Genomic DNA, 14,969 nt, shown 5'->3' with positions numbered 1-14,969 from the left:
AAACGTCAAAGTATAGTCAGGCACAAAACGTTACAGTATAGTAAGGCAAAAAAATGCCAAGAAAAGTCATATTATAGTAGAGCATAAAAGTGGCAAAAAACGTCATAGTATTGTATGGCATAAAATGGAAAAAACGTCATAGTATAATAAGGCATAAAAATGGCAAAAAACGTCATAGTATAGTCAGGCACAAAACGTCACAGTGTAGTAAGGCAAACAAATGCCAAGAAAAGTCATATTATAGTAGAGCATAAAAGTGGCAAAAAACGTCATAGTATAGTATGGCATAAAATGGAAAAAACGTCATAGTATAATAAGGCATAAAAATGGCAAAAAACGTCATAGTATAGTCAGGCACAAAACGTTACAGTATAGTAAGGCAAGAAAATGGAAAAAAAAGTCATGTTATAGTAGAGCATAAAAATGGCAAAAAACGTCATAGTATTGTATTGCATAAAATTTCAAAAAAACATCATAGTATAATAAGGCATAAAAATGTCAAAAAATGTCATAGTATAGTATGGCACAAAACGTCACAGTATAGTAAGGCAAACAAATGCCAAAAAAAGTCATATTATAGTAGAGCATAAAAATGTCAAAAAACGTCATAGTATTGTATGGCATAAAATTTCAAAAAACGTCATAGTATAATAAGGCATAAAAATGGCAAAAAACGTCATAGTATAGTCAGGCACAAAACGTCACAGTATAGTAAGGCAAAAAAATGCCCAAAAAAGTCATGTTATAGTAGAGCATAAAAATGGCAAAAAACGTCATGTTATAGTAGAGCATAAAAATGGCAAAAAACGTCATAGTATAGTATGGCATAAAATTTCAAAAAACGTCATAGTATAATAAGGCATAAAAATGGCAAAAAACGTCATAGTATAGTCAGGCACAAAACGTCACAGTATAGTCAGGCAAAAAAATGCCAAAAAAAGTCATATTATAGTAGAGCATAAAAATGTCAAAAAAACGTCATAGTATAGTATGGCATAAAATTAAAAAAAAACATCATAGTATATTAAGTCATAAAAATGGGAAAAAACATCATAGTATAGTATGGCATAAAACGTCACAGTATAGTAAGACATAAAAATGCCAAAAAACTTAATTGTGTACTATTGCGTGAAAATGTCAAAAAACGTCATAGTATAGTATGCCATAAAATTTCAAAAAACGTCATAGTATAGAAAGGCATAAAAATGCCAAAAAGCATCATAGGACAGTAAAGCCCCAAAACAGGGATTGAAAGCATGACTTTGTCAGTGTGAGGCAGTAGTCCTGACCATTGTACCACAATACTTCTACATCACAAGCTCATAGTATAGCAAGGTATTAAGGATATTTTAGTATACTAATCCATGAGATATCACAAAAGATTGTCCATTAGGCATAAAATGTCATGAGAAAATCAAAGTATAGTAATGCAAAAAAATGTCAAAAAACGTAATCATATAGCGTGACTTGAATATGTCAAAAAATGTCATTGTATAGTATGGCATAAAATGTCACAAAAACATAATAGTATATAAAGGCATGAAAGGTCATAAAAACGTCACAGTATAGTAAGGCATTAAACGCCAAAAAACATCACAGTATCATAAGGTATAAAAATGGCAAAAAACATCATAGTATAGTAAGGCAAAAAATATATCAAAAAGGAGAGTAAAGCCCTAAACCAGGGATTGAACCCATGACCTTGCCAGTGTGAGGCAGCAGTCCTGACCATTGTACAACAATACTTCTGCATCACAAGCTCATGGTATAGCAGGATATTAAGGATATTTTAGCATACTAATCCATGATATATCACAAAAGATTGTCCATTAGGCATAAAATGTCATGAAAACATAATTGTATAGTAAGACATATAAATATCAAAAAACATAGTATAGGATGGCGCAAAAATGTCACAGTATATAAAAGCCTGAAACCAGGGTTTGAACCCTTGCCCTCCTCAGTGTGAGGGAATAGTCCTAACCATTCTACCACCATGCTGCTGCATTATGAACGCCTTGTATAGAAAGCTATATAAAATATCAGTATACTACTGCGTGACATATCATAAAAAATCATAGTATTGTGAGGCATAAAATATTATAGTATAGTAAGGCATAAAAATGGAAAAACAATTCATCGTATACTGTGGTGTGAAAATATCAAAAAGCATCATAAGAGAGTAAAGCCCCAAACTAGGGTTTGAACCCATGACCTTCTCATTGTGAAGCAACAATCCTAACCATTGTACCACGATGCTGCTGCATTACAACTTAATGGTATATCAACATATTAACAATATCTTAGCATACTAATCCATGATATATCATAAAAGCTTATTGTCCATTAGGCATAAATATGTCAAAAAACATCATAGTTTAGGATGGCGCAAAAATATCACAGCATAAAAGCCAGGGGTCCCTCTGTCCTTTTTTGGATATTTTCTTTACTTTTCTTTTTTGATTTGCTGATCATTTTGGCTGTGTTACAGCTGAAGGTATGGATTTCTGCAAGAAAGTTTCTTTTTTTACATATTTTTTAAAATCTAATGTCAGTTACTGTTACAGGTCTATTATACACTGGTAACACATTTTGTACCCTCTGGGGTTCCTCGCGTCCAAAAAAGGACACACAAAGAAAATGCTATAAAATCATCATATATCAATATTTTTTTCTGCTTTTTTTGCATAAATCTCTTAAACCACTTCAGTTCTGCTCAAACCTACCAAATGATTATTAGTTTTCAGGATTTTAACCCTTTAAATGCCAGTTTGAAGACATGTTGCCTCTTGTTTTATTAAAAAAACAAGACAGAATATGAGATATTTCCCACATAATACATGATGGAGGGATGTGACATTGTTTTATATCAGAGTCTTTTATATCAAGACATTTCTCAAAACCAGAATATGATCAGAGTGACTTTTGAACACTGGAAATAAATCATGTACTCATCCCGGCAGTAGCCCCCGTGGCACCCAAAATTTCCCTGGAATTTTCTAGTTATTATTATTATTATAATACTAATATTATTGTCAAGGAAGAGTTTGAAAGTGCAGGAAGGTAGAACTATGATCAGGTTAAAGATCCCCTTCAGACATGTTTTAAAACACATAAAAATGCTTAGTTTTAAATAATAATTTGGTTTTTCCCCAAAGTTAAATTACTTAAATGTACTTAAATGAGTACAATTTAACTGCCGGACGCACAATGAAAAGCCATTCTCTGTATATGTTTGTTGGAGGTTTCACACTCGTGTAAAGTGCATTGACTGTGCACACATGTTAAACTGACAGTAAACTTTTCCCTTTCAGGAGATGAATGTGAAACTATTTGTGCACATACATCACTCACAGTGAAGATCAAACAGCCAAGTCAAGTAATAATGAGTAAAACACACTTTTGACTGGAGGGGCACTTTAAGCTTGGGGGCTGGGTAGTGGCAATGATGGCGCTTGTGTGTGTGTGTTGGTGTGTGTGTGAATGTGTGTGTGTGTGTGTATATGTGTGCCCACCTTGTCAAACAGGGCGATGTAGAGTGAGAACCCAAAGCGGTCTCGCAGGTTGACTTTGTCAGACAGGGCGTTGCACAGCTCCTTGGCTGTGGTTGCAGAGTCTGTCAGCAGCGTTTTGGTCGTGCCGTCCATGAACGTCACCGGCAGCATGATGGGCTTCTTAGACTTGGTGGCCTGGATGTAAATTTCAGAACTTTGTTTGACTTAATATTCAACTGAAAAACAAGGTCAAGGTGCTTCTCATTTTTAAAATCACTTCACAACCTCAGTCTAGACGACCTCTCCCACTGACCTCTGATCAGATCACAGCATTCTGCTCACTGTCACTTTAACTCAGACCAGGAATAAAAACTACTGTGATGCTGCAGTTAGTTCATAACAGTCTATCTGTAGATCTGTAGACTGACATCTGCGTATAACTCATTGCTTTTAATAAGAAAATCATCTTCTCAGACTTTACTTTTACTTTATCTGACCTCTCAAACTGTATCCACATTTATTTCTTATAAACTTTAAAAAGAAAAATCCTGTTTAAGATGTTTCGTTTCTTGAATCTGCTTTTTCTTTTCATCTTTTGTGAAACACATTTGTATAAAATAAGTTTTACTGTTTTTCTCATTTATTTCGGTATTCATTTATTGATTTTACTTATTTTTAAGCAGACATGCGAAGTACTTTTCCTTTCAGACCCACTGATCACTCACTCTTTCTGAAGGAAATTCAGCATTTTGTTTGCTGCACGACTTTCCCTGTACTGAAAATCAAATGAATGCACTGCAGAGGCGGACGTTGTTTTCATGAATCTCACATGAATCTTTCTTTCTTAGAGGAGATTTTTTTAAGCACATGTTTGATCCCATTATTAACCATTAAACTGCTGTGCAAGACTTTGTGATTTTGTGTCAAGAATAAACTTAGATGGGGGTTGATCTCCAAGAACGACGATTTGTAATACTAATACGTTCAGGGAGAAGGCTGAAAGTGCTGAATGTTTTTCAACTGCTAGTTTTATACCTTATAATATTGACCTACTGCCATTCTAGTTTTCCTAAATCAGTCAGATGTGTGTGTGTGTGTGTGTGTGTGTGTGTGTGTGTGTGTGTGTGTGTGTGTGTGTACCTGAAGCTCCAGCCAGGACGGAGGTTGTGTTCTCGTCCCGTTAACAAATGTTCGTCTCAGCCTCTCTTCACAGTACGGAGCGTAACCCGGCGGGCCGCTGCTGATGAAGTTCCTCAGGTACTGTGGGTGAAACAAACACAAAGCAATAACACAGATCCAAAATAAAGTAGGTTTAAGTTCCACAACAAAACAAACCAAAAAAAGAAGCATTAAGAGGATGACATCTGACAAAAAAGTTAACAGGTGACAGATACTTGATACAAACAGTCAGATCACGTTGAACACAAATGTCAACATGTAACTTTCTCACAAAAAAAAGAAAAAGAAAAAAGACTTATGGAAATGAGACTGTTGTGTCTGTAAATGATGAGTCACTTCAGACGAACAAACCAACTGTGGAAACGTGAACATTTGTGATCTCAGTCAATTTTGTGTCAGCGTGTGTTTTATTATCTTACATGGTGAGTATGTCCTTTTAGACTAAAGCTTCTTCCCTCTGTGTATTTAAAAAAAGGAAAAATTATAAAAAAAAAATGCTAAATGTCCTGACCTTGACGAACTTGTCTGACGGAGCGAAGCAGCCGACACACAGAGAGATGAGGATCCAGCCGCGAGCGTGAGAACTCTTAGACGGGTTCTGACTCAGCTGCTTACAGATCTGACAATAGATCTCATCCCTGACACAAACAGACGCACACACACACACACACGTGAACACACACACAGCGATGACACAGGTTATTATTTACTTTTTGGACAGACATACATACAAGTGCAGCATTTATTGTAGCAACATCATCTTGGATCATCAGTATTCCAGGGCTGATATTTATATATCAAACATCTGGTATTCATTTTTTAAATTTATGTATTTAACTTTAATTAACCTCAGAATCTCTTGAGATACATCAGATCAGTTCAAATACCCTCAATTCCTGAGCAGTGAATGTTTGACACTGAGAAGAATTATATCAAATATCTGACATGTAAAAACATTAAGTATCATTTCCTTTTAGAACGATCTTTGAAAAATATATTTTTATCAGACAGAAACCATTCAAAAAAATCACAACTACAATAGTTAGAACTACTTCAGTCTTACAAAATAATGTAATGAGTGTAGACATGTTATGTCTTATATACAGCAGACCTCCCTGCTTCTAGAAGACTTGATTTATACTGAACAAAAATAAAAAAGCAACACTTTTGTTTCTACTCACACTTTCCATCAGACTTCTTTCTCTCACATTTTCTTCACAAATGTGTTTAAACCCGTGTTAATGAGCATTTCTCCTTTTCCAAGATCATCCCTCCAACTGACAGGTGCGTCATATCAAGATGCTGGTTACACATTATTGTTACACAGGTGTGCCTGGGGCTGGTCACAATAAAAGGCTGCTGTAAAACGTGCAGTTTTAACAGACAACATAAAGCCTCAGATGCTGCATGTTTTGAGGGAAGGCTGAATGTCCACCAGAGCTGTGGTCCATGAAATTAATGATCATTTCCGACTGGCCTCACAACCACAGACCACATGTAAACATTCATCTACCACCATCCATGCTGCAGCATGTTGCAACCTGCCCACAGCACACCTGTGTAATAATCATGTTGTGTAATCAGCGTCTTGATATGACACACCTGTCAGGTGGAGGGATGATCTTGGCAAAGGAGAAATGCTCACTAACACCGATTTAAACACATTTCTGAACTAAATTTAAGAGAAAGAAGCTCTTTGTGTGATTAAAAAAAAGTTTTGATCTTTTATTTCAACTCATGAATATTATAGTATTAGTAATATTTCTGTTCAGTGTAGATACAGTTGGACAAAATGAAACCAAACTGGAGCAGGGTGGAAAGTCTGCTGATGGTAGAACATACAGAACATAAGAGGAATCTCACATCATATTACACTGACAAGTTCAGGGAAAGAAGGTGCAGAAAAAGTGATAAACTCAAAACGTGTGTTCTCCTTTGACTCTGTACTGCTGCCATCCAGGACCCAGAAGATCTCAACCAACCTAAGGCCTCCGGAGCGCTCTCTTCAGTTTAACAGTTTAAGTCCAAAGAAATATCATAAAGAGCTTTTTATCATTATGTCCATAGATGGGAATAAAAGTGAAATGATTGGAAATGATGACTTTTATACAAGTGTTACCATCTAAACTCTATCATGACCTTTTGTGTGTGTATGTACCTCAGTGCTGGTCTCAGGATCCCGTTGCCGATGATGAAGTGAAGCTTCTCCAGGTTGGATGTCGGCCGGTCCTCCAGCATGCTGTTGCCATGGAGACCATGCTCGCCATCATTAAGGCGCTTGGTGACCTGAAAACCATCACACTTTAACTTTTGAAGTTCTGCAACATGCCACCTACAGATGTAGCTATCAGGGTAATGAGCTTTTATGTGTCTCACCTCCTCAGTGATCTTGGATTTCTTCTTCAGGGTGAGGGACACCAGTTTGTGTCGGACACTGTTCTTCTTGTGGCTGTCGGAGTGAGGCGTCTGGAGGCAGAGCACAACAAGAAAATGCTCACAGACTAATCAGAGATTCTCCTGCTACCAACAACAGAGGCACAGGAACCGGTCCACATGATCCACAAAGTTGTCAGGGTCACCTGAAAAACTGGTCACTAATTTAATAATTAACTTGACCTGTTCAGAGAATAGGCATCGCTCTACCTGCTCTGAATTGTGAAACTAAATTTTGGTTACAGAAATGATGTCCATGCAAAGAAATATTAGGGTTAATTCTACCTGTGGAGCAGAATACATTTAGGTCAAGAGGGAACTTCACCTGAACTTAAAACATAATAATCCTGTGTATTACATAATTACGGAAATTGATTAAAAGTTCCTGGATCCGCTCCCTGACTGGATCTGCACCAAACTTGAATGGGTTCTTCTCTGACCCATGTCCCATCCCTCCACCAAGTTTGGTGCAAATCAGTTCAGCAATTTTTGAGTAAAACAAAGAAACAAAGGTGAGCCTCCTTGGCGGAGGTAATTAATGTGGATTGAACTTTTGGAATCACTGAATGTTTTTGGCGTCTTCTCTTTCTCATCTTAATCTTTATGTTTTAATACAAGGTCATCTTTGAGCTTTTTACAAATATTGTCTTTTCAGTTTGTTTGTTTTTCTATAAAAAAGGTCGAGTCGTCTGTAAATCCACAGGAACTCTCATGTCAGTCTTACTCCAATTATTATATATTATATATTATTACACTTTGTTTGCAGGAAACATGGAGAGATGTTTGTCTCCACAGGAGAAAAACAGGGCTGATGAATTAAAGTAAGATAACTAACAGCATTGAGTGGCAGTTAATCATTTATAAACTCAAACTTTATAAACCTTATCTCACCCGTCCCTGCTCTTCCTCCCCTCCCACCTCTCCTCTTCCTCACCTCCCCCTCCCCCTGCAGCGCCTGCAGCTCTCTCTTGTAGGTCTTCTTCCCCAGCGTCTCGTAGATCTTGGTCATGACAGGGATCTTCTCGCTTCCGTCGCTGATGGCCGTGTGATACTTGGGCTCCGGCAGATCTCCCATGAACCTCAGCACTGTGATCCAAACTGCCAGAGCAGCCTGGGCCGGGACATATTTATTCATTTAGCTAGTTAGTTAATGGATTGAAACTTGTTCTCATTTGTAAAGACAACAACTCTTTGTAGTTACTGCAAGCATCATTTTTGTTTGTTTGTGATTTTTTTTAATTAAGGCACAATAAAAAACTATTTCAAGCTCGCTGGTCAGCCAGCACAGCTTTGTAAAACTAGACTGTTGTGGCGTGAGATGTCAAAGGTGACGAACCAGCTGGTCTCCCTCGTCATCGTGGAAGAGAAGAGGCTGTTTGAGAGGTCGTCGGACATAGGTGTGCGTGGTGGTGCCCTGGAAGTAAGTGGCGGCATACTTGGCGAACTTGTACTCTGATAAATCCTCCTCTTCATCATCCTCAGGAAGAGGAAGAGCCTCGTCCAGATCCTCCTCCTCCAGCTCCTGATGGGTCCGCTCCAGGTCCTGCAGAGGAGACAGGGCACTGCTGTCAGGGGAAAACCTCCAGACACAAACTTTGATGTTGCTTAATATTTTCAAATGAGTGATGAGTGAGTATTTTCAGTGATGAAACTATTCTAATAATGCATGTTCATGGTCCTGCTGATGCAATAATTCATTTCATACTGTCTCAAACTGTTTACTGCCAAAAGACATAAAATTAAAAAAAATTTAATAAACAAAATCAGTATTGTGTTATTGTGCTGATCATTTGTGGGTTTAATGAATTTTGTGGCTCTGACATCCAAGAGAAAATAATTTTATCCTGTACTGTGAGAAGAAAACTGTTTGTCAGATCACCTCAAAGCCGGCGGGGGCTTGTCCCTCCTGCCCCGGGAACGAGTTTGTTGTCCCCAGGAAGCCAAACATCTTGTCCACCATGTCGGAGTCGTTGACGGGCTCCAGACGGGCCTTCTCCATCTGCTCCACCATCTCCTTCTTCCTCCGAGCCTCCTCCTTCTCCTTCTTCTCCCGCTCAGCGTCCTCTTTGGCCAGCTGAGCCAGACGCTCCTAAAAAATAAAAGTATCACATTAGTTTTGAATTGGATAGAAGACATGTTGGCCTGTTACCTGCACGACCTCATTTCCAGAGAGCATCTAAACATAATGAGCCAGACCAGGGGAATATTCTAGAGAAACAAACTCAAGATATCCTGAACTTGAATAAGGTATTACAGTTCATTTTAAGATGATGTATAAACTAAGGTTTAAAGGTAAGAATTCCTTGTTGAACTCCCACCTGGTGTTTGCGTTCAGCCTCGGCCTTCGCTCTCTTCGCAGACATCTGGTTCCTCAGTTTGGCCTCTTCAGCCAGACGCATCTTCTCTGCCTCCAGCCTCCTGCGGTACTGAAGGGAGACAGAAAACACTGCAGCTAGTTACCAAAACAACACGGGATCAGCCCCAGTGGGCGGTTTGTCTAAAATCAGTTTAAACTGTATTGAATCCAAGTAAACAGCATGTCACGAGCGTCGAGGGAATGAGTGAAGGCAACGTAAAATTGATGGAGTGAACTGAGTTATTACTCAAAAATTTAAACATGTAAAACATAAAAGTAATAATTAAAAGAAAAGAAGAAAAACTAATAAATAATGGAACAGAGAAAATTTGGGATTCAGCCCTGGCCTTGTTGGATTGACTTCAAGTAAATTACAAGAATTTAAAACTTGTACATTAGTGCAGTATTTGGTGGAATTTGCTCTGTGTTCCTACCTCTCCCTTCAGCCTCCTGTACAGCCGGCGAGCGATCATGCCTCTGGTGTGGGCCTGGATGGTGATGACGGCCCACAGCCGATGTCTGAATGCCCTGCGCACCAAGAAACCCCGACAGCGGCCCTGGAAGCCTGTGATCCGCTGACGGGCCACGTGATACGACGCACACAGCTTCCTGGAACGAACCAGCGCCTGCAGGCGAGAGAAGCCTGCTCGCATCTGACGGCACACAGAGAAGGAAAGACACGGTAAGAGAAGAGGAGAAAGATTCATCATCAACCTTTTCTGGCACTAATGAATGATGTTAACTGAGCTGCGTCATGGATCACAGTCCTAGGACATGAATTCACATTTGTTTCACTTTTATACTGAATGTGTTTGCTGCCTGCGTGTGATGCGGGTGTGAAACACAGAGAGGTTTCTCACAGCTCCATAGTTCTTCCTACAGTGATACCCTCTCCATGTCTTCTGGATCAACACAGCCGACTTCCTCATCCGCAGGAAGTTCGATCTGATGGCAGGAGACGAAAAAAAACATTTTAACACCAAGAATGAAAACTGCATTTTGGACAAATGAACAAATTAAGAAAGACAACCTCTTTATCCGTTTAATCAAAGTATACAGAGACTGAAATGAGGTTTTTAGCCCTACCTGTCCTTGAAACCTCGCACCACCTTCTGGATGAGGATGACCTTGTCAGTGATGGCCTTGTCTCTCTCGATCTCCAGCAGCATGTCGTGGTGATCCTGCACAGCAGGAGACAGAACAAACACATAAGAAATACAAACCCTCTGTTTGCTCTGCTTCATTGGTTTTACTTGTATTAAACCACCTCAGCGACAGAGGCTGCAGATCAGAGAACACTCCTGACATTGATCGTACCAATCTGTCACACTGTGTTTAATGTCATGGAACGGATGAAAAGTTTAAAAACGCTCAATCATTTTTATTGGCTGGCTTATACACAGGTCATACATGTTCACAAGTTCATTCACCAATAAGGAAGCAGTAAAATCAAGCAACATGGAAGCAATAAAGCACAATGGCTTCACCCTTCACTCGTATCACTGTGTCGTTTCATTTATTTTCAAACTTTGAATTATCGCCTTAACTGTTTAAAGTACACCGGCTCTTTCGCACCCGCTGCACCAAACTTACACAACCTTCCCAAATCATACATTATGTGAAACCTACACGTCTCCTTGTTCTATCTGTCCAAAGCCTTTAAGGATCTGCATATCACTGCAACAGCTGTTGACACAGTTGAAACACTTTTTTATGCCAAAATAGAAAGCAATAGACACATAATAGACACAGCAAAAAAATGACACTTCTGTTTGTGTCTCTGTAGCTTTAGTTGTAGCATTTAAAGAGTTATGAGTGTCATCATGAGGGTTGAAGAACAGCAACTTTTTTATTTTGAGTAGATTATTTTCTGTATTGGAGGGTGGGGGGTGTTTTAATAGGTTGAAAATATTTATTGAATATTTGTAGTTAAATATTTACATAAAACCTTGACGTTTTTAACCCGACAGTGCAGAAACATCATGTTCAAACTCAAGAATAGAAAACACAAAACAACAGATTTGCTGATTATCCAGCAACTGTTTTTAAAAACACTATGCTTCTGTTTCACACGTCAATTAGATAAATTATTAGAAATAACAGAGAGCTGCCTAATTAGATACAGTACCAGGAAGTGACCTCCATTATCACTCCTTAATGAACAGATCATTTAAAGAGCTGTGTGTAAAACTATGTTCTACTGTGGCACAAATGGACAACTAACAGTGCTGGCAGCTCTCTGTGTATAGTTAGCACATCCAGTCACCCAGTCATCCAGTCATATCCAAGACAGTTTACCCAAAACCATGAAAGTACACCTCATGGTGGAAAAGTCAGAGGATCACTAAGATCTTTTGATTACTCCACATTAATATTCGCACAGAATTTCATGTCATCCTGAGAATAGTAGCTGATATATTTCAGTCTGGGCCGGTGTTAGAAAGTGAACTTGATCACTTGGTTGTCATTCTGAAGTCAGGACACACAAACACGAAGCTATACACTTACAGGATTTTCTCCACTACAACCTAAAACTCTTCCATCTCTTCCTCCTGTGATCTGTCCATCTGTCCTCTGGCTGATCTGACCACATCCTGTCAGGGAAGTGTGGGTACTGCCCTGCCTTCACACCCCTGCACTTTCTACTTCCTGTCCTGCTTCCTGTCCAGCCGAGCAGTACGGCCTGACAGAGACGAGCCTTAAAACCAGAGAACCGAGAGGTCTGTGTGAAAATGAACCTGACTAATCAATTTAAAACACAAAGCGGGGCTGTGACAGAGCAACACCTCTGTTCGTCCATGTGACATTTCAGGTACAGTTGGTGATGGGACGTCTCTGCACACAGGAAGTGAAGGAATCAAAAAAAATTCTAATGATTTTCCCAAACCCACATTCTCCTCTCCAACAAAAGCTGGACTCATGAGTGGAGTCTGCTACACACCACCACATAGCTAACAGTGCAGTGTATACTGCACCAAGTGACCCAAAATCCTGTTTTAAACTTTAAACTAATGACTGAGCATCAGCTGCACAAAGTGAGATGTTATAAACTGCTTGTGATCAGATGACTGGAGGCCAAAACAACATTTTTACTTTCATCTTCAAATTACTCTCAAGGCAAAGGGATAAAACACTAATCGCAGCTTCAGTGTCTGTGCAACATGTAAACAAAGGTTAGTGTGAATACTGCACGTCCACACAGCTCACACGCCTCGTTAGAATGGGGAGCTGTGCACGAGTCACACACTGTAAAAATAAACTGCTGAGCTTCAGTCAACACCAGCTGATGTTTTCATTTAATCTCAGGGGAGAGAGATGACAGTGTCACCGTGGCAACCAGCTAACGGATGTGCCTTACCAGCGACCTCTGACCCCAGGACAACATCTGCCCTCACATGGTGGGAAGCCAAAACACACATGCAGTACATACTCAACGTTTTAAAGATTAGAAAAACACACGCGTGCACACTCACGAACACATGCACACCTGATGGAAACTACACTATGTACATCTTCTCTCACCATCTATTCTCTCTTCACACACACACACACACACACACACACACACAGGTAAAACAAACCAAAGCACTCAGTCTTTCCCATCGGCAAACATGTGAACTGGAAACAATCACAGCAGAGCCTCACATACTGGGATGAACTGGTTCATTCCCAGTCAGCTGCAACTGGGCAGACTAAACAAGGTCATATGTTGCATAATGTGTTGAATGCTCAGGGAAACAGTTCTAATTATATAAAATGCTACTTCATTAGCTAGAAGCGCACCCTCTCATTAATACAAATATTCCATCAGCCAGTCATGTGGCAGCAAAGCTGTTTTTTATATTTGTGTTGTCAGACAATGGAACAAGTATGAAACAGAACCCAACCCATAAACACTACATGTTAACTAGCAGTCATTTCCAAGCTGTGCTGCCCTGCTGTGTTAAAATATTGGTTTTAAATCAAAAGTTAGAAAGTTAAGTCAGCTGTATTAATTGTAAAATGATCACTCGGAGAGAAAGTTAGAAGCTCCTTCACATCAGCTGCTGTGATGTCGACCCTCTTCTACAGAAAGTAGCTAAGCTTTGTCCAAACAGTCTCTATGTTTATCGCTAGATGTTTTTTGGAAACGCAGCACTCGGCTGACTGCCATCACTGCACTTGAGTAGGATTGCCTCGGTGGCTCACCTGGAGGAGCGCGCACCAAATGGACTTGGTCCCGACCGCAGCAGCCATGGATTCAAATCTGACCCATGGGCGTTTGCTGCATGTCATCCCCTCTCTCTCTCTCTCCCTGACTTTCCTGTCGACCTCTCACTGTACTATAAAATAAAGGAAAAAATGCCCAAAAATATAACTTAAAAAAAAAAGAATTGCCCTTTAATGCTGGAGTACCTTGAGGAAGATTTTGGTCTTTCCCATTTGCCAGTCGTCATCTCTGCCGAGCACCGCCTCAGCAATCCTCTGACAGGTTCCCCTCAGGTCCTCCTGCAGGGAGAGAGACACACCAGAGTATGAGCCTTTAAAAACACATAAAACATTATAAATGAAATTTAAGTATTCATGACCCATTTTAAAAGAGTCATGTCTTCAGTAGGAACCAGTGGACTTAGAGCTGAGCGCCTCAGACAGAGTGAGGAAGTCAGAAAGTAGATAGATGGATTAATGTGTTGTTGGAGTTGGCCTTTCATGGGATTTGTTTACAACAAGAAAAAGATAGAATAATACAATTCTAATTCTTAATGAATGTAATACTTTGGGTTATGCGTTTATGTGTTTTTCCCAAAAACTTGATGTGTAACTGTGAGCTATTTAGTCACTGTTGTACCAGCCAAACAACAACATACACACACACACACACACACACACACACACACACACACACACACACACACACACACACACACACACAGGATGTCCAAACCAACAGAGGGAGGGAGGAAAATGCTCGGACATAGGGGTCCAACAAAAACAGACACATTTGACTGATTCCAGACATCAGAAAACACTGTATCATAACAAGCACAGACACACACACACACACACACACACACACACACACACACACACACACACACACACACACACACACACACACACAGACATTAAAACACTTTTTCCATGATGGTTTGGTGTCCAATGCTGAATCCTGTTATATATTTCTGCTGTATTGGACTGAATATAAAATAGCCCTAAATAAAAGATGATCCTCATTTTCCAGAACATGTAATTGGAAAAAGGCTTTTTGAAGAAACAACACACTTTCACACTCGTCTTGTCGGGACAGTTTCACTGAGATACTGCAAATCCAAGACCGTCCTCATCCCTGGAGCCTTTTCTCTTGTAAAGGTGAAACATACTTCCATTAAAGCACAACGTCCATCCCACAGCTGAGAAGCTTGTCTGTCAGGCACACACTCAGACTCTTTCCTGCTCAGCTATTGATAATGGTCAGAATTATTTCCTCCAGCATGTCTGTTTGAGCTCATCATAAACTGTGACTGTTT

At 39.6% G+C, this 14,969-nt stretch overlaps 1 protein-coding gene across 1 annotated transcript in view; it reads right to left on the bottom strand.

Annotated features, from left to right (window-relative positions):
• The window catches only part of myo7aa (myosin VIIAa), an 82,183-nt gene that overhangs the window by 33,818 nt on the left and 33,396 nt on the right, over positions 1-14,969 (bottom strand). Inside the window, exons 22-34 of the mRNA XM_056374918.1 lie at positions 13,858-13,950; positions 10,549-10,643; positions 10,323-10,407; positions 9,897-10,115; positions 9,425-9,532; positions 8,986-9,195; positions 8,443-8,649; positions 8,041-8,217; positions 7,050-7,139; positions 6,832-6,959; positions 5,185-5,311; positions 4,635-4,754; positions 3,516-3,689 (exon numbers count right to left, since the gene is read on the bottom strand). Of these exons, the coding sequence (XP_056230893.1) occupies positions 3,516-3,689; positions 4,635-4,754; positions 5,185-5,311; positions 6,832-6,959; positions 7,050-7,139; positions 8,041-8,217; positions 8,443-8,649; positions 8,986-9,195; positions 9,425-9,532; positions 9,897-10,115; positions 10,323-10,407; positions 10,549-10,643; positions 13,858-13,950 (1,833 nt within the window). The remainder of the gene's footprint in view (positions 1-3,515; positions 3,690-4,634; positions 4,755-5,184; positions 5,312-6,831; positions 6,960-7,049; positions 7,140-8,040; positions 8,218-8,442; positions 8,650-8,985; positions 9,196-9,424; positions 9,533-9,896; positions 10,116-10,322; positions 10,408-10,548; positions 10,644-13,857; positions 13,951-14,969) is intronic.

This window comes from Seriola aureovittata, chromosome 4 (assembly GCF_021018895.1).
Source record: "Seriola aureovittata isolate HTS-2021-v1 ecotype China chromosome 4, ASM2101889v1, whole genome shotgun sequence".
Classification (NCBI taxonomy): Eukaryota; Metazoa; Chordata; class Actinopteri; order Carangiformes; family Carangidae; genus Seriola; species Seriola aureovittata.
Note: the sequence above shows the minus strand (reverse complement) of the source record. Positions and strands in the feature narration are given on the sequence as shown.